At 52.0% G+C, this 20,689-nt stretch overlaps 1 protein-coding gene across 1 annotated transcript; it reads right to left on the minus strand.

Moving 5' to 3' along the window:
• Positions 1 to 853: 853 nt before the first annotated feature.
• DVL2 (dishevelled segment polarity protein 2) lies at positions 854 to 18,730 on the minus strand. Its single transcript, XM_083472607.1, has 15 exons — positions 18,523 to 18,730; positions 17,032 to 17,101; positions 16,458 to 16,612; positions 15,308 to 15,417; positions 15,048 to 15,180; positions 12,992 to 13,082; positions 12,646 to 12,715; positions 10,944 to 11,083; positions 10,722 to 10,798; positions 10,566 to 10,633; positions 10,137 to 10,271; positions 8,254 to 8,385; positions 7,890 to 8,066; positions 5,411 to 5,635; positions 854 to 4,182 (listed from the first exon to the last, which is right to left on the minus strand). Exons 1-15 carry the CDS (start codon positions 18,708 to 18,710, stop codon positions 3,704 to 3,706), a joined length of 2,250 nt encoding a protein of 749 aa, XP_083328733.1. The 5' UTR covers positions 18,711 to 18,730; the 3' UTR covers positions 854 to 3,703.
• Between the last annotated feature and the right edge of the window lie 1,959 nt (positions 18,731 to 20,689).

The raw sequence follows: 20,689 nt of genomic DNA on the forward strand, positions 1-20,689 counted from the left end.
AAGAATCATTTTCCTACTCATATTGAAATTATGCCCCTCAATAAGGCCGAACTTAGATTCACAAAATGTTATGGGGTGTGCGTACCCCTGCGTACCCCCCAGAAAAAAGCACTGCTTTATTGTATTAATGCCCTACTGAAACAAACAATTTAAGGTCATATATGTGTGATGTGTGTGTGTATATATATATATGTATATGTATGTGTGTGTGTGTGTATACATACACACACTGTATATAAAAATGTTCATAACTGAATATATAAACCACATGTCTGAAACCCTACAGGAAAAAGTCCTGAAACCATTTTGTCCCTCCCAAATTGACCTCAAATATTTATCTGCAAGGTCGAAGGAAAATGGAAAATCCTCCCCATTGTCTTTTTGTTCACAAATCCTGTCTTAAGGGTATGTTTGTGTATGAATAGGGTGAGCCTGTGACCTGTGCGCACCGACCCCTCTCACTCTCCAGGCTTCAGCGAAAGCCTGCATTCGCCCCATAGGACGCACCCAGATTTCCCCTTCATTTTTGGAGGGGAAAAAGTGCGTCCTATAGGGCGAAAAATACGGTAATCCATAGCTACCCTGGACTCCCCTCCCCCAAACTTTCCTTTTTTTCCTTTGTAAGGTGCGCCAACTGCTGACCCTCCAGTTTGACCTTGAGCATGGGTAGGCAAACTAAGGCCCGGATCTGGCCCAACTGGTTTCTAAATCCGGCTCGCGGATGGTCTGGGAATCAGCATGTTCTTACGATTTGAATGTGTGCTTTTATTTAAAATGCATCTCTGGGTTATTTGTGGGGCACAGGAATTTGTTCTCCGAGCATCACGTAAACAAAAAGCACAAGTTGACACACTTTGGTTTTATTAGGTTGTTTTTTTAATTATTACTGAATGGTGTTTTTTTTTGTACACAAAAGAGCTAAAAAATAAATATGTTATTACAAAATAGTTATCTGCTACCGATCACACGCACGCACACACACACCCAGGCCCCGAGAGAGAGGGGAGGGCTAAATACTGGAGAGGGGCCCCAATCCCTAGGGGGGTGTCTCCTGCTGCAACCTAGAGACAAAGACTCGCAGGAACGTGCAGGCTGGAAGGAAGTAGCACCATTGAAGAGGAAGTTCGTACCCTGTTTGGGGAGGGAGGCAAGTCGGGGTGGGGGGGCATTGAATCCCTCTCCTCCTCCCTTCCACTTTTTCCCTTCTTCCCTGGATGAGACTGCAGGATTTGGGGAAACGAATTGCTACAACTCTGGAGGGGGCAGCGACAGGAGAGTTTAAAAGAGAGAGAGAGAGAGCGCAGGAAGCGAGACCAACATACTACCTGGCACCGCTCAGGAGGTAACAAGAGGCAAATTTCAACATCCACGCTCTGCGCTTGGGTGTGGAAACTGAGAGGCGCAGCGCAGCCGGCCGAACCACCTTCCCATCCAGGTGAGGAAAAGGTTGTGTTCTGTAAGAGTCCCTGGCCTGGCTTCTGAAACCGGGAGGATGGAAGTGTCGAGGAATCTTGGCTCTCAGCTCTTATTCTGGGCGTCCCTGGTTAGAAAGGCCCTGAAAGTGTTGCACAAACCCCAAAATATCCCACCCCGATTCACTCACGGGTTCCAAAAGCCACAAAACCAGGCCTTTACTTTGCATGAGCCCAATTCGCTCCTGCGATTAAAAAATGAAGAATCCTGGCTTAGGAGATGGTGGCATATTTGGCCCTAGAATAGGGTTGCCATACGTCCGGGAAAACCCGGTTATGTCCTCTTTTGGGGGGCCAACGTGCCCATCCGGATTTTTACATTTTAAAGGCAATTTCCAGGTTTTTGGGGTGGCTCGGGAGGCTCTGCACACCCGCAACCACAAGTCTATTTCCCCAGCTCGGGCTGGCAGCGGCTCGGGTTGCCCTCTTTTTAGCTCCTAAGATATGGCAACACTAGAGACTACAATCCCTCGGGTCGGGCATAATACTAAGGCAGGAATTGTGGTTTCTTTCTCCCCAGCTCGAGAGGAAAGGAGCAAAGCAGGCACAATATGCCCACGCCCCCTAAAAACTAGTTTTAGGGCTTACTGCGACAATTTGCAAGCGGAGATTCTTGGGGGTTTGTTCCCCTGCCCACCTACATCGCACGGCAAAGCGTGAACTATAACCCTGAAGATCTTGCCCAGTGAGAGGCTTCAAAACCGAATTCTCTCTCTAAAAAGAATTTTAAGGGCTGGGGGGGACATGTCTGTGAGCAAAACAGACGCATTTCAGTCCTAAGCTGTGTTCCCCTAATAGTGTCACACACAAGGTGTCCATACAGGCTTAGATCCAAGAGTTCCCCCTTTGTATGACAGAGAAAGTAATTCTCCTTTCGTTGGCAGAAGAGAACTTTTGGATCCAGTCTCTGCTGCCAACAAAATAATTATTATGGACAGCCTGAAGATGGAATCTGAACTCTTGTGCCCTAGAACCAAAAGGTTCTAGGCCTGGTCTTTCCCTGGGATTGAAACGGGAGGCAAAGGATGTTGGGATTTTGCCTCAAGCTACCTCCGCCCCCCGCACGGGATGGAAAACTGTAGCAGCTGAAACAGCAACAGGCTGCGAAGGAAACAAACACATTTTCTATTACAAACAGGGCAAAGAGCACAATACTGGCAGCGACCCTGGAATCAAACGTCACCAGTGACACTTTGGTTGTAAACCCTTCAAAATGCAAAGAGTTGCAGTGTTAGAAACACACAATAAAAAAACAAAACCAAAAGAATGATCTCACGTTTGGGGGTAGGGGGTGTAGTGTAAAAATGAGATCTGGGGCAGGGGGGAGACTTTTATACAAAAGGAAGGTTTTTTTTAAAAAAAAATTGAACCATCTTAACTCCAAAAACATGAATAAAAAAAAATTAAGAAAGTTTCCTCTTTAATAGAAAAAAAAGTAACAGCACAAAACAAAATGAGCACTTCATTGACACCGGGTTTTTGGGGATCAAGTGGGGTGCAGGGATGGGGATCAAATGAATCTACTCTTCTGCTAAGAAGGGGAGGCATCGAGACTCACCTGCTCACAAAACCATAGAACAGATCAGGTCATGTGACAGGAAGTCCTGGGCTGATGCCCTAGGTCATGTGACATTCCAAGAGGGCCACCTGACCACAGAATGCGAGGGGGGCCAAAATTCAGAGGACACCAGTTCAAGGCAGATACAAAACAGGAGGCAGAGGTCACATGATTCTAGAGACCTGAGTCACATGATTAAAAAGTGGCCAAGCCAGCCACGGTAGTAAAAAAAAAAAAAAGGTAAAAAAAGACGGCTCACAATATGGAAGGCGGAGCCATTTGAACGCAATAAACGAGAGAGGACCCGTCAAGCCATCTCCTGTGGCCACGGAAGCCACGTGTGACATCACGGGATGAAGGCAAACGGTTCTGCTGGTGAAGTAAAAATTGCTGGCAAGGCGGGCGTGGGTCACGCGAGCCCTAAGCTGAGCCACGGAGGTGCCACAGAAGTGGATGGCGGCCACATTGCTTCCGGCTGAGTCAGAGGACCACAGCATTGTGCCAACTGACAGCAAGAAGCAAATGTTTGGGTCCATCCGAAAGGCTCTCTTGTGGCATGTGTGTGGGGGGGGCACAAAGCCCCGGCAAGAGGTCAGAGGGTTGTGGAAGGCTCTGGGGACGGAGGCAACGGCGGTGAGCGCAAGGTGGGGCTCGGGGCCCCCCCAGCCTCAGTTCACATCACGTCGACAAAGAACTCGCTGGGGTTCCCCATGGCCATGTGGAACGACTGGCGGCTGGCTGTGAGCTCGGGGGGCACGGAGCCCAAGTCGCGTACCGGGGGGGCGCCGGGGGGCTGGACGGCTGCGGCGGCCGCAGCAGCTGAGGGTGGGGCGGGGGGCGGGACCATCATGACCACCATGGGGTTGTAAGCCAGGGGGATGCCCCCGGGGGCAGCGTAGGCCGCGTGGAGGGAGTGGTGGGAACGGATACTGCCACCCCCCAGGCTGTGCTGGCTGCGCTGGGAAGACCCCTCCCCGCCGGGCCCCACCGTCACCCCGCCGCGCTGGCTGCCGCTGCGGATGGAGTACTCCGACTCGCTGCCGCTGCCGGACTTGGAGTCGGCCCCCGCCTTCTCTTCCTTGGGCTTGCCGGCCCCTCGGCCAGCTCCACCGCCACCGCCATCACTGCGGTTTGACCCACTGCTCCGGCTGCCTGCAGAAAAGAAGGGAGAGAGGAGGCGTGTAAGTCAGGGGAAGCAATGCTTACCCACTCTCTAATAATCATACTTAGTTGTTGTTGGCAGCTGTCTGTCTCAAGAAACAATGGAGTGCACCTCCCAATGGACTATTAAAAGCACGATAAAACATCAAGCATTAAAAACTTCCCTAAACAGGGAAGTTTCTAAAAGTCAAATAGTTGTTTATTTCCTTGACATCTAGTGGGAGGGCGTTCCACAGGGTGGGCACCACCACTGAGAAGGCCCTCTGCCTGGTTCCCTGCGACCTCACTTCTTGCAGGGATGGAACCGCCAGGAGGCCCTCGGAGCTGGACCTCAGTGTCCAGGCTGAGTGATGGGGGTGGAGATGCTCCTTCAGGTCTCCTGGGCCTTTGAGGCCGTTTGGGGCTTTCAAGGTCAGCACCAACACATTGAATGTGCTCGGAAACATATTGGGAGCCAATGTAGGTCTTTCTCAGCGCCCACTCCCAATCACTAGTCTGGCTGCTGCATTCTAGATTAATTGTAGTTTCCAAGTCACCTTCAAAGGTAGCCCCATGTAGAGTGCATGGCAGCAGTCCAAGCGAGAGATAACCAGAGCATACATCACTCTGGCGAGACAGTCTGCAGGCAGGGAGTGTCTCATCCTGTGTACCAGATGGAGCTGGTAGACAGCTGCCCTGGACACAGAATTGGCCTGAGTCTCCATGGACAGTGGTGAGTCCAGAATGACTCCCAGGCTGCGCAACTGATCCTTCAGGGGCACAGCTACCCCATTCAGGACCAGGGAGTCCCCCACGCCTGCCCTCCCCCTGTCCCCCCAAAATAGTACTTCTGTCTAGTCAGGATTCAACCTCAATCTGTTAGCCGGCATCCATCCTCCAACCACCTCCAGACACTCACACAGAACCTTCACTCATTCATCCAGTGAATCCTGAAGGGCCTTTGCTCGTGAATGAGCGCAAGACTGGGAACTGCTTGTCCCAACTGGGGCAGCCCGCAGCCCTGATACCCCAATATAGCAGTCGGAAGAGCCTGACACTCTTAATCTCAGGGTTGTGGGTTCGAGCCCCACGTTCGGCAAAAGATTCCTGCATCGCTGGGGCTTGGGCTAGATGGCCCTTGTGCTAAATGACCATTCCAACTCTCCTATGATTCTGAGCGAGGGCCATTTGCAAACACAATAAAAGGGCCAGACGAGATCCAGGGCTGCCCCCCCCGTACCTTCGCTGTGCTGGCTGCCGGCACTCCCCATGCCGTAGCTGTAGGAAGAGAGCTCATGGTAAGGCGGGGGCTGGGGGCTGTAGGGGTGGGGCGCCGGGTACTGGTAGGAGAAGGTGGGCATCAGAGGCCAGGGGGTGGCGCCCGGCAAGGGCAGCGGGGCCAGGGTGTCCTGGTCGGAGGCGCCGCTGGAGCCGTCGTTGTCGTTGAGGGAGAGGTTGGCCATGTCTGGAGGAGGAGGAAGAAGAGGAGGAAACCGGGAATGAGGAGTCCATCCAAGTGGAGAAAATGCAAAGAGACGGGCTGCTGGATCAGGCCCATGTAGTCCAGCACCCTGTTCCAAGCACATGCCCCAGAGGGAAACCCGAAAGCAGGATCTGACCAGAAAGAGCCCTCGCCCCTCCTCCGGTGGTTTCCTGAAACTGGAATTCAGAAAGACCACAACCACTATGGTTAGCGGCCATTGATAGCTTTCCATGCAAGGAGGCAGCCCAGAGCAAGACACTCAAATCAGCGTTCAGCTGTCAAGCTGAACTATGAGGGGATAAGGATGGAATGGAAAGCACAGGAAGAAACACCATGGACAGAATAAATGTCACACACAGGAAGAGCATCGATACAGTAGGAGATCTGCACTTGCAGTCTTATAAATTACTTAATGCGACAACAGGAACAGAAGTTATGAATATTGCAGCTGTTGTATAAGGGATTACTATCATGACAGGAATGTAATTGAAATCAGTAAGACTTCGGAACGCAGAAATAAAGTAAACCACCAAACCAGGGGTCTGCAACCTTTAAGACAAAAAGAGCCACTTGGACCCGTTTCCGAAGGAAAAAAAACCTGGGAGCCGCAAAACCATTGTGACATTTAAAACAAATATAGACCTGCATGCGCGCCGCTGCCCTCCGATCTGACAGCGGGCGGGAAGGTGACGTCGGGACGGTGCGTGACTAACGCACGCACTGCCCCCATGCGACGTCACAGCCAGTACAGCGCCCGCCACAGTGGGGAGTGTCGGGGCGCACAATGCGCCTCCTCCCCTCGCTAGTATCCGCCCCGGAGCCGCGGCAAAGGTGTAAAAGAGCCGCATGTGGCTCCGGAGCCGCGGGTTGCAGACCCCTGCACCAAACCATTAATTCCAGCACGTGGGGGGCCACTGAAACTACATAATTTGGCATTTGAATGATTTGTATTAGGATTTGCATTATAATTTGGCGTTGTTATAATGAGGCTATTATTGGATTGTTGTAAATGAAAAGCTAATATTTTTTTTTATTTTTTTTTAAAGATGGAATGGAAAGGAAAGAGGCACAGATCATTCCTGAAGACAATTAAATAGGGCAGAGGCAGAGATTTAGCAACTATGTTGTTCTCCTCCTCAGGACTCTCCCATGTTACAACCTGCCTAGGAGTAACCCAAAACCATCTCAGCTGAGCTGGCTTGGACTGACCATACGCTCTAGTTCAGCAGTGCAATTTAGTGTGCATTTGTATTCCACAGCCTGGCAAACTATGGCATGGAACACGCAGAAAATTCAACAAAGTCCGTGGCTGCGACCAGGTTTAGGGCTTTCGGCAACAAGGCAGGGGCCAACCCGAAAGCTGCAAGCCGGTCAGGCAGGCAAAGGCAGTGCGGGTGTGAGATCCGGCCAGAACAGAGCGGCCTTCTCGCTCCCCTCCCCAAAGCTGCCACCCTCCAGATGTTTTCGACAACTCCCACCAGCCCCTGCCAGCACAGATGTTTCCATCCCTTGTCTCATGAGACCAGGGCCCTGCAGGATCTGATTTCTTTCTGCAGGGCCTGTAAGACAGAGTTGTTCCGCCTGGCCTTTGGCTTGGAATCAACTTGATCCCCTCCCCCTCTTTCCTTTTTCCTTTCTCTTTCCCCTCCTATTTGGGGACTTCCCTGGTTTTTTTCTGGCCCAGTATGGATAGCTGGCCTTAGTGAAGATTTGATGTTTTCATCCCCAAAAAGTTTTTGATTTGAGTTTCTACTGATATAAGGCTGTACTTTAATCTTGTTTTTAAGTTGTATTTTAATCAATTGTTTTTATATCTGATGTTAGCCATCCTGAGCCCAGTCTGAGCTGGGAAGGGTGGGGTATAAATAAAAATTAATTATTATTATTATTATTATTATTGCCTTAGTCATCTCTTCTCTTGGGCTGAGGGCCATCCAGGTTGAATGCCCAGAACCTGTTTGTAGGACAGGTTCTTGCACTCCAAGCAACCTTCACCACTGCACTCCCATTAGGAAGGTGGGTTTGGTTCCAGGCGTTTTTCACTACAACTTCCAACAGGTGCATTGCTATACATCCACATGGGTTGGGGATAATGGGAGTTGTAATTCAGAACAGAGAGAGAGAGAGAGAGAGAGAGAGAGAGAGGGAGAGAAAAGGAGGAAGGAAGGAAGACAGACAGAGCCTGGGGAAGGCTGGAGCAGAGCTACAGTTCTGAGCAAAGCCTTTTCCTCCTTACAGTTTTCGCAGCCGCTGAAGTCTCCAAAGATGTAGTAGCACTGCTCGGAGAAGGTGATCTTGTTGACCGTGTGGCGGATGAAGCCAGCCTTCAGGAGGTTGCTAGCGTACTTGCGGGCCTCTCGGCGGTCCTGGAAGCCCTCCACATGGTGGTACAGCCAGTCCACCACATCCGAGCCTGGGAGGGGTGGGCGACAGGGGTGAGGGAGAGGGCCGGGGTGGGCCAGCTAGGCTGCCACGGAGGGCTGCATGGGTCCCTCGCTTCAGGGCCTGGGGAGGGCCTGGGGAGGGCCTGGGGAGGGCCTGGGGAGGGGCTCCCTGCCGCCTTTCCACCCTCCCGCCTGCCCTGCTCCTCAGCACGGTACCTAGGAAAGCGTTGGGGATGGTGATCTTCAGCCACATGCGGTCGCGGACCTCCAGGCCCGACTCTGGGGAAGCCATGGCCTTGGTGACGGAGGCCATGTCGGTGTGGATGGACAGGTTGAAGTCGTCAAAGCCTGAATGTCGGACGATGGGGGAAAGGGAAAGAGAGACCTCCGTCAAACCCCCTGGGATGCGAGATCCCGAGCGAGCTTTCCCCCAGGGGAGCTGAGGCATCATTTTTCTGCAGCAGCTAAAAGTGCCCAGGGGCCAACGCGCTCCAGATTGTCTTCTTGGCATATAAAATGAAATCAGACCAAACGGCAAACTCAGCAGCTCAAGTCCCACAGGTCTATCAGAGTGTCTACTTTTTCTAGATATATTTTAAAATAAAAATATTGAAATCGTTATGATTCAGACTATGGAGCTCTTTGTAAAAATCATGGGCCACAATGCCCCTTTCCTCTATGGTATGTTCTACCACCAACTCAGTAAATTGCAGAGCTGAACTCTACATTTCTTTATTGACAATTGTGACGACTAAGGTTTTTTAAAACTCATTTTGCTTTCACTTCTTTCTTTTCTGCAGCTGCCTGTCATTATTAACACTCAATTAAATGTATTTTGGGGGGAAGGTGGGGAGAAAGAAATAATGGTGAGGGAAAGGTGTGGAAAATGCTCAGATCCTGGGATCTTCTGGGGATGTGCAAGACAAATGAGACAATTGGTGCGAATGACCCAGAAACACGGGAGTGAGATGGGAGACTTAAGATAATCCTGCATGTAAAAACAACGTGAAAGAAAAAGAAAAAACCCTCTCTCCTCCTGCGTTTTTCAGCAACTGTGGAGGCAAAGCACAGCCATCCTGGCTACAGCCACTGAGAGTCCTGTTGGTGGCTATCATTGCCTCCTGCTGGAATGAGTTCCATAGTTTATCTATGCACTGTGTGAAGTACTCATTTCTCTCTTCTGAATCCTCCAACATTCAGGTCTCAGGGCTAATAACCTTACTAATCCAAAAACCTGGGACCAGGTGACCCAAAGGCTGGCTGCCCCTGGACAAAAGTCTTGGATTGCCTGGGCAAATTTTGCTCACGGCATCACATCCGGCAGAATATCATAAGGTGGTGACCCAATGAAGGGGCATTTCCACCAGGAAGTCCTTCTCACACGCGAAGCAGCCAAGCATCTGTTGCTTCAGCCATCTTGTAGACTGGCCTTTTTGCTCTCCCAGACCCAAAAGACTAAACTGCTTTACATGCCTAGATTCTGTTACAGTGGTACCTCAGTTTACGAACTTAATCCATTCCGAAAGTCGGTTCGTAAACCAAAACGTGCTTTCCCATAGCAGCAGGGGACTCAATTTACAAACGCAACACACTCAACAGGAAGCAAAACATGTTCTTATTCCAAGGCAAAGTTCACAAACCAAAACACCTACTTCTGGGTTTGCAGCGTTCTTAATCCAAGTTGTTCATAAACTAAGCTGTTCTTAAACCAAGGTACCACTGTCTTAGCTCTTCTATCCTTTTAAATATGCTTCATACCACTGATTTATTGGATTTAGATTGAATTTTTACTCAAATAATACTGTTTGCTCTTCTATATTATATACTGCTTAAAGGTTTTTTTAAAGAAATATTTAGCGCTTTGTAACTGCTTTTAAATAAATACACCAGATATGGGATTGCATTCATTCTGCTGGCTTTCCCACTGGGTTTATTTTTTAACCTACCACAGTGTGGTTGGTCCAGCAGCAGACACCTGGTGTTTCTTGAAAGAGGGGCCACAGAGATTTTCAGAAGAGGGCTTACACCTCCTTCTGCCCCTGTCCTCTCCCTCCCACCCCCCGGGTAATAATCAGGGGAGAGCGATATGGGTCACTCACGTTCAGTCTCAGTGACGGAGGTCCCCGAGGTGATGGTGCTCATCGAGCTGCTCCCAGGGTAGGCAGCAAAGGCCCCAGTCAGGGCAGCTGAATGGGACACCCAAGCCGCTGGGTCGATAGGCTGGATTGGCTCATCTGGACGCAACACAGACAGGGAAGAAGCCTTAGGAAACTCCCCAGCGAACCGAGGCTCCCGGCCTGCCCTGCTCTCCCCCATCCCAGAGTCTAGGCCCTAGAACCAGGACATTTCCAGATCCGGAGCCCAAACTCTGCCTATGCAGGCCCGGCTGTTTGGCAAAACATCTTAGGTTTGGGGGACAGGGGGACCTGAGGCCTGCTATGGCCATTTCACTCCTTTTGGGTCTGGCGGAATCAGAGCAAAGCCTCTCGAGGGTTGGGGGGGGGGACACATGGGTCCCGGCCACTTACTTCTAGGCAGGGTGAAATAGCCTTGCGGGGAGGGGTCCCAGCACTTGGCCACTGTCAGCACAATCGGGCTGCAAAGGAAAGGCGAGTGTGAGCTCAAGGCTGCCCCCGCAAGGCAGCCCAGCGCTCAGGAGGGTGCCCGGGGGAAAGCCCACTCACCCGGGCTTGTGGACAATCTCCCGCAAGACCCTCACGGCGTCGTCGTTGCTCATGTTCTCAAAATTAATGTCGTTGACCTGGGGCAGAGAAGAAACAAGCACTGCTAGGCCGGCTTGATGCTGTGGCTCCGGGGCGCTGCTCTCTCCCCATCCTCAGCCCCCCAAAACGGGAAGGGAGCTCCCCAAGGGCTTTGAGGAGCGTCCTCTCTCCCGCCCCCCTCACCTGCAGCAGCATGTCCCCGGGCTCGATCCGGCCGTCTGCCGCCACCGCCCCGCCCTTCATGATGGAGCCAATGTAGATGCCCCCGTCTCCTCGCTCGTTGCTTTGCCCCACGATGGAGATGCCCAGGAAATTGTACTTTTCTGCTCAGGAAAAAGGCGGGGGGAGAATAAAGGAGGTCAAGTCTAGCATTTAACTGGAAGGTGGTGGGTGTTCATGGGAGGTTTAGAAACAGAGGCTGAATGGCAACCTGTCAGGCATTCTTTATCTGTGATTCCTGCACTGCAGGGAGTTGGACTAGATGACCCTTGGGGTCCCTTCCAATGATTCTAATAAATGATTCTAATAAATGATAATAAATGATTCTAATAAATCAGGCATGTCCAAAGCCTGTTTCGGGGACCCACCGGTCGGTTTAATCTGGCCCCTGTTTATTTCCTGGGGTAAAAATCCTTTAAAAACCGTAACAACTTCAAACAATCTAAAAGAAGCTCAACAACTTCAATCCTAAAAGAAGACCAACAACTTTGGTCGGCCCCCACAGCCCTTCACTTCATCAAATCTGTCCCTCTTTGAAAAAAGTTTGGACCCCACTGTAATAAATGAAGAAACTGAGGATGGGATGGCAGATCTGGAGAGGAGGATTGGTGGACCACCCAAGTCAATGTGAGAGGAGCCAGATGTGGTTACGCCCCCCCCCCCATCATCTCTGAGCGTTGGCCCTGCTGGCTGGGTCTGGTGGGAGTTGAGAGTCCAACGAGCTTGGGGTGGGGCACAAGCTCCCCAACCCCTGATCTACCCCTTAAACCCCCCTGGCAGGTTCCTGCCTTACTTTCTCATAAAAGTAGAGAAGAAATGCTATGCCCACCAGAAGAACTTTGCTTGCAGTGTGGCTTAAAAATGCCCATTCTGGCATTTTGCTGTTCAGCTAGCCAGCCTACAGACTTCAACCCTCTCCCATGTAGTGATTCGCTCACACGCACAGTCCTGCCTTCCATTGCCTCTGCAATCCCCCATTTTGGCCACTCAATCTTCTCCATTTCAAGTCTCTCTCTCACCTCACCCCCCTCAACTGCTCCCTTACCCAGTGTGGTTTTTTTTCCTTTAAAAATGTTTAGGGGTACTCTCATTTTCCTACTCATACAGTGGTACCTCGGTTCTCAAACAACTTGGAACCCAAACACTGCAAACCCAGAAGTAAGTGTTCCGGTTTGCGAATTGTTTTCTGAAGCCAAACGTGCTCCGGTTTGAGTGCCACACTTCCGTTTGGAGTGCTACGCTGAGGTCTGTCTGTTTTTGCTATTAATTTTGCATTTTTGCAGCTCCTTTGTTTTTGGGACTGTGACTGTGTGGAACCCAGTTCAGCTACTGATTGATTGTGTGACTGCAGTACATTATTTACCGCTTTCATTTTATGGCTCAATGTTCTCGTTAGATAGTAAAATTCGTCTTAAATTGCTGTTTTAGGGGTTGTTTTTAAAAGTCTGGAACCGATTAATCCATTTTGCATTACTTTCTATGGGAAAGTGCACCTTGGTTTTGGAACGCTTTGGTTTTGGAACGGACTTCCGGAACGGATTAAGTTTGAGAACCAGGGTACCACTGTATTGAATACTGCCCCTCAATGAGGCCAAACTTAGATTCACAAAATGTTTAGGAGTATGCATTGCCCTGCGTCCCCCATGAAAAAAAGCACTGCCCTTACCCATGTTCAGGGTAACAGTGATGATGTTGAGAGACATGGTTGAGTCGGTGACGCTGCTGAAGGACGAAGTCTGAAAGAAGAGTTGGAAAAGAAAGGAGTGAGCAGAGGGACCTCAGAAGAGCCTGGATGCAGGATCAGGCCAACGGCCCGTGTACTGCAGCACAGCAGCCAACAAGACGCCTGTTGGAAACCCTCAAGCAAAGGGGGAATCAGAGTGAGGATCAGCCCCACCCTCCCAGAAGCTTATTCCTCTCCCCCTGCATGCAAGACAAGAGATCTTGCCTCCTCCATCACCCACGGAACAGCAACCCACATAGCCACTGCAGACCCCCCCATGCCAACCTACCCGCTCGAGACGTGGCGGGCGCTGCTTCCGCCGCCTACGGTGGCGCTTGAGGAGGCGAGAGGCGCTGCTCTGCTCCGTGGAGCTGCTGAACCTGCCCAGGAAAGAGGAGAGAGACAGACCCTGATGCCCAACTGCCATATATATACACACACCACATTTTTCCATCTATAAGACGTCCCCATGTATAAGACGCCCCACATTTTTCCAATTTGGGGGACTCAGATTTAAGAAAATGCAGGGAGTTGCCCACATATAAGACGCCCCCTAATTTTTGACATTATTTTTAAAGGAAAAAACCTAGTCCTATACACTGAAAAATACAGTATATTTTATTGAATTTAACTACTGCATCAGAAAAGTAAAAAGAAAACACGTCATCCACCAACTTGCAAAAATACATTACACAGAAAGCAAAATGTTACCAAAAAAATAAATGTTTCATACAGATAAAATAAAGTTCTTCCATCCTTTAAGACTTCTGTCTCTCTCAGCATGGGTCCTTCGTTTCCTCAGTAAATGCATTATATTACAACAATTAACTTAAGATATGTTGTCTGTATTCTTTACACCATATTATATTGTGAGCGTTAGTCAAAGCATGTTAAAGGTTTCGTATGGGAACTATGTTTTTTTAAATATGCTCTATAATTATCCCATTCTTTACCAAACTTTTGGGTTGCTTGATTCCTAATTCTCCCTGTCATTTTTGTCAGTTCCGCATCTTCAAACATTTTCACCTTCCATTCTTGTTTTGTTGGCAAAGTCCCTCCTTTCCACCTTCTAGCTATCAGCATCCTCATGGTAAGGTCTACCCCATGGGTAGGCAAACTAAGGCCCAATCGCCTTCTAAATCTGGCCTACAGACAGTCTGGGAATCAGCGTGTTTTTACACGAGTAGAATGTGTCCTTTTATTTAAAATGCATCTCTGGGTTATTTGTGGGGCATAGGAATTCATTCTTGGTGGCTTGCTGCAAATCACTCAAGCCGAAAAGAGGACACCTGGCCAAGAGAGAGCCCAGGAGCCCAAATAGAGCTCATCACCCAGAACTGAGAAAGGAGCCTGCTGCACACCTGAGAATCATGGGCCCTCCTGCAACAGCAAGGGGGTAACCCTCCAAGGCTTAAACACAGGTGGCATCAAGGATTTCACACCCAATTCTTAGTGCCGCCAAGGCAAATTTCTTCCTTTGGTCAAGTGACATACGGCCGTACCTTGGATTCCGAATGCCCTGAAACTCGGACGTTTTGGCTCCTGAACGCCACAAACCCAGAAGTGATTCTTACAGTTGGTGAATGTTCTTTTGGAACCCGAATGTCTGACAGGGCTTCTGATTGGCTGCAGGAGCTTCCTGCAGCCAATCAGAAGCCGTGATTTGGTTTCCAAACATTTTGGAAGTCGAACGGACTTCCGGAATGGATTCCAAAGTGCGACTGTATTTAGCAGCCAGTACAGTGCAAGTTTTCACTCACGCTAGATGGCAGAGCTCTTCTTTCTTTGACACCTTGAGCCTGGGCGAATCTCGCCACTTCCCAGCCTGGCGTGAGGCAAATCCCATCTTTCATCTTCTTGGCATCAGGCACAGCTCCAGGAGGTAGGCTAAGCCAAGCTTCCTCAACTTCAGCCCTCCAGATGTTTTGAGACTACAATTCCCACCATCCCTGACCACTGGTCCTGCTAGCTAGGGATGATGGGAGTTGTAAGCCAAAAACATCTGGAGGGCCAAGGTTGAGGAAGCCTGGGCTAAGCTATGAGGTGATGGCTGGCTCAAGGTCACCCAGTGAATTCCCTGGGTGAATGGCGATTTGAAGTCTGGTCTCTCCCACTTCCTAGTCGGACTCTCTAACCACTACACCACACTGCCTAGGGCCAGGAGGTGAGAGTTCCTGACTTTGCAATGCTCTTGGGGAGACTGCGGGACTGGAAGAGCCCCCTGAAAAGCAAGACTTGTTTCAGAGGAGACCCCACCCTCCACAGATCCCAGGAGAAGCACTTCCAAGGGGAAGGACCCACTGGTTACTCGCAACCGAAAATGCCGGCCCATTTCTGCCCCTCACCTGCTCATGGTGTCATCGTCGTCTGAGTCGCAGAGGCTGGTGGTCTCAAGTTCGCTGGTCAGCAGGGTGGAGGAGCTCTCGTACCCAGCCAGGTGCCGCTCCAAGCGGGACTGCCCGTTTAGCCGGTGCCCACCTAATTATTTTAAAGGCAAGGAGAGAAGCGTAAGGTGGACTCACAAAATGGCCACTGCACACACATGCACACCATCCCCTGCAGCCCACAGAGACCCCGGAGTTTGTGCTCCCAGGCGGCCACTGACCTCCGTGCTCCATGCTCTCCCTGCGGCGTGGCCGCTCCCGCCTCAGCGACACAACGGACTCAGTCTCAGTTTCGTGGTCCAGGTTCTCGTGGCTGCTGGAGATGTTTGGGCTGCAAAGGCAGGGAAAGGGGCCTCCACCACTGAATTGTATCACAACAGTACCCACCAGAGTTTAAGAACGGGCACCTCCCCAAGTCCCTCGTTCAGGAAACCCTCAAATACATCCCCCTCTAGCTTGGCTCAGAAAAGCAAAACCTACTGGATAAAGTATTTTTTTGTTCTCATGTTGTGTTTTAATGTTATGAACCACCCCGTGATCTTTGGATAAAGGATGGTATACAAATTTAACAAATAAAACAATAATATATTGTACAGGGCAAGATCTTATATCGATGTATAGTTATTACATATAATTTACGTTTGTATGCTTCTGTTTGACTACAACCTACATTTGGTTGCCTTGTTAATAAATCTGAATTAGAAAATGTGAACTTGGCTCTGTGAAATTTCCTGAAGAACACCACAGATGTATGCTCTGTGGGAAGACAAAGTACAGTGGTGCCTCGCAAGACGAAAAGAATCCGTTCCGTGATTCTCTTCGTCTAGCGGTTTTTTCGTCTTGCGAAGCAAGCCCATTGACGGATTAGTGGATTAGCGCTATAAGTGCTATTAGCGGCTTTTAGCGGCTTATCAGCTTATCGGATCAGCTGACAAGCGGCTTAGAAAAAGGGGAGGTGGAAAGGAAACCCCCCCGCAGGGACACACAAGACATTGTCATCTTGCGAAGCAAGCCCATAGGAGATTCGTTTTGCGAAGCACCTCCAAAACGGAAAACTCTTTCGTCTAGCGAGTTTTCCGTCTTGCGAGGCATTCGTCTTGCGGGGCACCACTGTATAAATCTAATAAGTAGCATTTCCATTTATGCAGCAGCCAAACACTGTAAGAACATAGGAATAACTTGCTGGATCAGGCCAATGACCAGCACCCTGTTCTCACAGTTGCCAACCAGAAGCTTATTATGGGAAACCTGCAAGCAGGACTTGAGCACAAGAGCACCTGCCTTGTGGTTTCCAGCAAATGGTACTCAAAAACATTGCACACCCACCCAGTGGGAAACCCAAAAGCCCACGTTCAGTCTCCCCTTACTCACTGGAAGGAAGGGGGCCGGGAATCCCCAATGCCACTAGTCCGCTCCACGGGCAACGGAGGAAGTGGCGGCGGCGGTGGCGAAGGTTCTGGTCGTACCTCTATGGGAGGAGGGGGAGGGGAAGGGAGCTCAGGCTGGGGGTTCTCAGAAGACACAAGCTGTGGCAGGGAAAAGGAGAAGGTAAAACGAGGAATATGAAATCATCCCCCATCCTTATCTCCCCAAAGACTGACCACCTGCTTGGGCGCTAAATAAACCCTCAGAAGCCAAACGCCCGGAATTTAAGTAGAGGAAATGGGCCCTGCTGGATGAGGCCAAAGGCTCCTGCTAGGCTGGCCTCCCACAAGCCTCTCCAGATGTTCTGGACTAGAACTCCCCACCAGGTCCAGCCTGCATGGATGTGGCAAAGGTGACGGCCAGCCGGATGCCTCCAGGAAGCTCATAAGCAGGGCTTGAGGGTAGGAGGCCTCCACTGTTGAGCCCAGAGCCAAAGCAAGACCCCAGACCTAAAGCCAACCCACAGTTAGGTCTAGGCTAGGAAGGGTGCCCACAGCGAGACGATGTGCCAACTTCATACCCAGGAAACGACTCTGCCATTGAAGCAAGGGAGCTTTGCGTTGTCATCGGAGATCTCCTCCTTCACAACCCTTCAGCAGAAGGAAGAGAAAAGGGAATCAGGAAAGGGGGCTTCCGAGGAGCAAGAAGCGACGACAGTGGTACCTCAGGTTAAGTACTTAATTTGTTTCGGAGGTCCGTACTTAACCTGAAACTCTTCTTAACCTGAAGCACCACTTTAGCTAATGGGGCCTCCTGCTGCCGCCGCGTTGCCAGAGCACGATTTCTGTTCTCATCCTGAAGCAAAGTTCTTAACCTGAATCACTATTTCTGGGTTAGCGGAGGCTGTAACCTGAAGCGTATGTAACCTGAGGTACCACTGTAGATGCTTGTGGCCCCTGGGACTCCCAACTATGAAGCAGTGGGAAGCTACTCCAAGCACCCCAAAGTGCAGAAAGGGTGTGCTCTGGGTGCCTGTGGGAGGGTGGGGGGAGATGGGGTGGATCCTGCCTCCCAGAGGCCTGGTTCCCTTTCTGTGGAAGGTCCACATCTCAGCGGTAGGAGCATCTAATTTCACTGCAAAAGGTCAACCCACGGCAGCATCTCCAGGTAAACCTGGGAACGTCTCCTGGCAGAGTTACTGCCAGTCAGTGCTGACCCTACTGGGTTAGACGGACCACTGGCCGGATGCAATGAAAGGCTGGGAGTCCTTTCTCTCCCAGGTGCCTGGCGTCTCTGTGAAGTGTGTGGCCGGGGGCAGGGCTGTCTCCCAGATCCCCTAAGAGGACAAGGAGATCCTTCTCAAGAACATCAGAGCCCCTTTCTCAGGGTCCTCAGGTGTGAAGCAGGAGAGCCAGGTAGGCCCCTCAACCCTGGCACAGAAATGTGTGGGTGCTGGGCACCTGGATGGGGAATTTTGTGGGTGCGTTTGCCCCTATGGTGCGAGGGGAGAGCCTTCTCCCAAGCACCTGGGTGACCGCAAAGGTGTGCCGCAAAGGGGATGGGCGTGCCTCTCCCTCTCTCGGACGCCTGGGTCCCTTGGAGCTGAGGGTCTCTCTCTCGGACGCCTGGGTCCCCAGGAGCTGAGGGGGTGGGCATGCCTCTCCCTCTCTTGGACGCCTGGGTCCCCAGGAGCTGAGGGTCTCTCTCTCGGACGCCTGGGTCCCAAGGAGCTGAGGGGACGGGGGTGCCTCTTCCTCTCTCGGATGCCTGGGTCCCTTGGAGCTGAGGGTCTCTCTCTCGGACGCCTGGGTCCCTTGGAGCTGAGGGGGTGGGCGTGCCTCTCCCTCTCTCGGACGCCTGGGTCCCCAGGAGCTGAGGGGGTGGGCGTGCCTCTCCCTCTCTCGGACGCCTGGGTCCCAAGGAGCTGAGGGGGCGGGGGTGCCTCTCCCTCTCTCGGACGCCTGGGTCCCTTTCCCTCGAGGTCTCTCTCTCCTTGCGCGGGGGGAGGCCGGCGGGCCCTTCTTCCTCCTCCCCTTCATTCCTCTCTCTCTCTCTCTCCGGGGTCGCGTACCCGAAGTCCTGGTCCATGCTCTTGAAGAAGTACTTGGCTCCCGGCCGGGCGAGGGCCGCCTTGACGTGGCCCAGGGTGATGCGCTCGGCCGGGACGGGGATCTTGACCAGGTAGGGCGTCTCCTCCTCGTCCAGGTGGTAAATCACCTTCGTCTCCCCCGCCGCCGGCCCCGAAGCCGCCCCCGGCATCGCCCCCGCCCCGCCGCCGCCGCCACAGCCAGGCCCGGGGCCCGCCGCCAGCGCCATGGCAACCGCGCGCCCGCCCGCCGCCCCGCCCACCAATCAGCTCCCGCGCGCTGCCAGACGGGCAGAAAACGGCCGACGTGGGAGGAGGCGGGGAGAGAACGCTCGGAGGCGGCGGAGGGGCGGGGGGGGGAGAGAGGGCAGGCGGGGAGCGCGGCGCGAGACTCCCCTCGCGCAGCGGCAGCGTTTCCCGGCGCGTCCCTACGTCATCACGTTTCGCTCCCCCCGCCGTCGTCCTCCTCCCACTAGGCATAAACAGACGTAAGGGGAAGGCGGCGTCGCCGTCGCGCCACGTGACACGGGGCGGTCCCTTTCTTCCCCCGCCCCTGCCCTTCATTGGGCCAACCGCGGAAGGAAGGGGTCACGTGCGCGAGAGCCCCGGTCACGTGGGCCTCGCGCCCACGCAATGACGCGGCACGCCGCGGGGCATGGGGGGAGGCGGAGGTGCGTGACGCCCCGGAAGGGGAGGGAGGAAGGAAAGGGGGGGAAAAGACATTCCCCGTCTTTGTCCTCCGGCAGGAACAGCCTCCTGTCACGTGAGCGCGGGACTGACGGCTCCCTGGGGAGGGGGAGGGGCCTCTGGCGGTGTCAGGAACTCTGCACATGCTCAGGAGCCGCGCCGAAATAAGGCTCAGAGGCTTTTCCTTTCGAAGACTGAGGAGTGACCTAGTATTTAAAAGAATCGGGAGAGGGAGAGGGATTAAAAGCAGGATCTGATTTCTTTCCGCAGGGCCTGTAAGCCAGAGTTGTTCCGCCTGGCCTTTGGCTTGGAGCAAATTTGATTCCCTCCCTCCCTCCCTCCCTCTCTTTTTTCTTTTCCTTTCTCCTCCTGCGATGAGGCTACATTTCAATATTTTAATGTTGTATTTTAATTTTGTTTTTAAGTCGTATTCATTCAACTTGTTTTTATTATTGCTTGTTAGCCGCCTGAGCCCAGCCCTGGCTGGGGAGGTCGGGGTATAAATAAAAATTATTATTATTAATAAAAGGGGCCTGGGAGCCAGTATAGGCCAAGGCCATGACCTGACCTCCAGCTGCTCAACAAGCAATACTTGGCCACAGCAGAAAGTCCACAGATCCACACAAACATTGGACCCTGCAAAAGTTCTTTTGCACAAGGAACAATGGCCAGTGTGGTGTAGTGGTTAAGAGCGGTGGACTCATCATCTGGGGAACCGGGTTCGTGTCCCCGCTCCTCCACATGCAGCTGCTGGGTGACCTTGGGCCAGTCACACTTCTCTGAAGTCTCTCAGCCTCACTCACCTCACAGAGTGTTTGTTGTGGGGGAGGAAGGGAAAGGAGAGTGTTAGCCGCTTTGAGACTCCTTAGGGTAGTGATAAAGCGGGATATCAAATCCAAACTCTTCTTCCTCTTCCTGCTAAATGCCAGAGAAACAATAAGAGACTCTCCACTCCTCTCCCAGGAGAGAGGATTCCCTTCACCCGCTCCTGCTTTGCAGGAGCACTTAAAGGTAAAGGGACCCCTGACCATTAGGTCCCGTCGCAGACGACTCTGGGGTTGCAGCGCTCATCTCGCTTTACTGGCCGAGGGAGCCGGCGTACAGCTTCCGGGTCATGTGGCCAGCACGACCGAGCCACTTCTGGCGAACCAGAGTAGCGCACAGAAACGCCATTTACCTTCCCGCCGGAGTGGTACCTATTTATCCACTTGCACTTTGACGTGCTTTTGAACTGCTAGGTTGGCAGGAGCAGGGACTGAGCAACGGGAGGTCACCCCGTCGTAGGGATTCGAACCACTGACCTTCCGATCGGCAAGTCCTAGGCTCTGTGGGTTAACCCACAGCGCCACCCATGTCAGCAGGGGCACTTAGGAACACGCAAAGCTGCCTTTCACAGCAGCAAGGCAGTTAATTCAGGACTGTCTACACAGAGACTGGCAGTGGATCTGCAGGACTTCCAAACAGG

Source organism: Podarcis liolepis, assembly GCF_965112155.1.
Source record: "Podarcis liolepis genome assembly, chromosome: 13".
In the NCBI taxonomy this organism is placed as follows: Eukaryota; Metazoa; Chordata; class Lepidosauria; order Squamata; family Lacertidae; genus Podarcis; species Podarcis liolepis.

Coding starts and splice junctions, on each gene's coding strand:
- DVL2 (XM_083472607.1), bottom strand. CDS start 18,710: ATGCCGGGGGCGGCTTCGGGGCCGGCGGCGGGGGAGACGAAGGTGATT. Junction 13,083..15,047: donor GACGATGACACCATGAGCAG/GTGAGGGGCAGA, acceptor TTTCCTGGGCAG/GTTCAGCAGCTCCACGGAGC. Junction 10,272..10,565: donor CTATTTCACCCTGCCTAGAA/GTAAGTGGCCGG, acceptor TGTTGCGTCCAG/ATGAGCCAATCCAGCCTATC.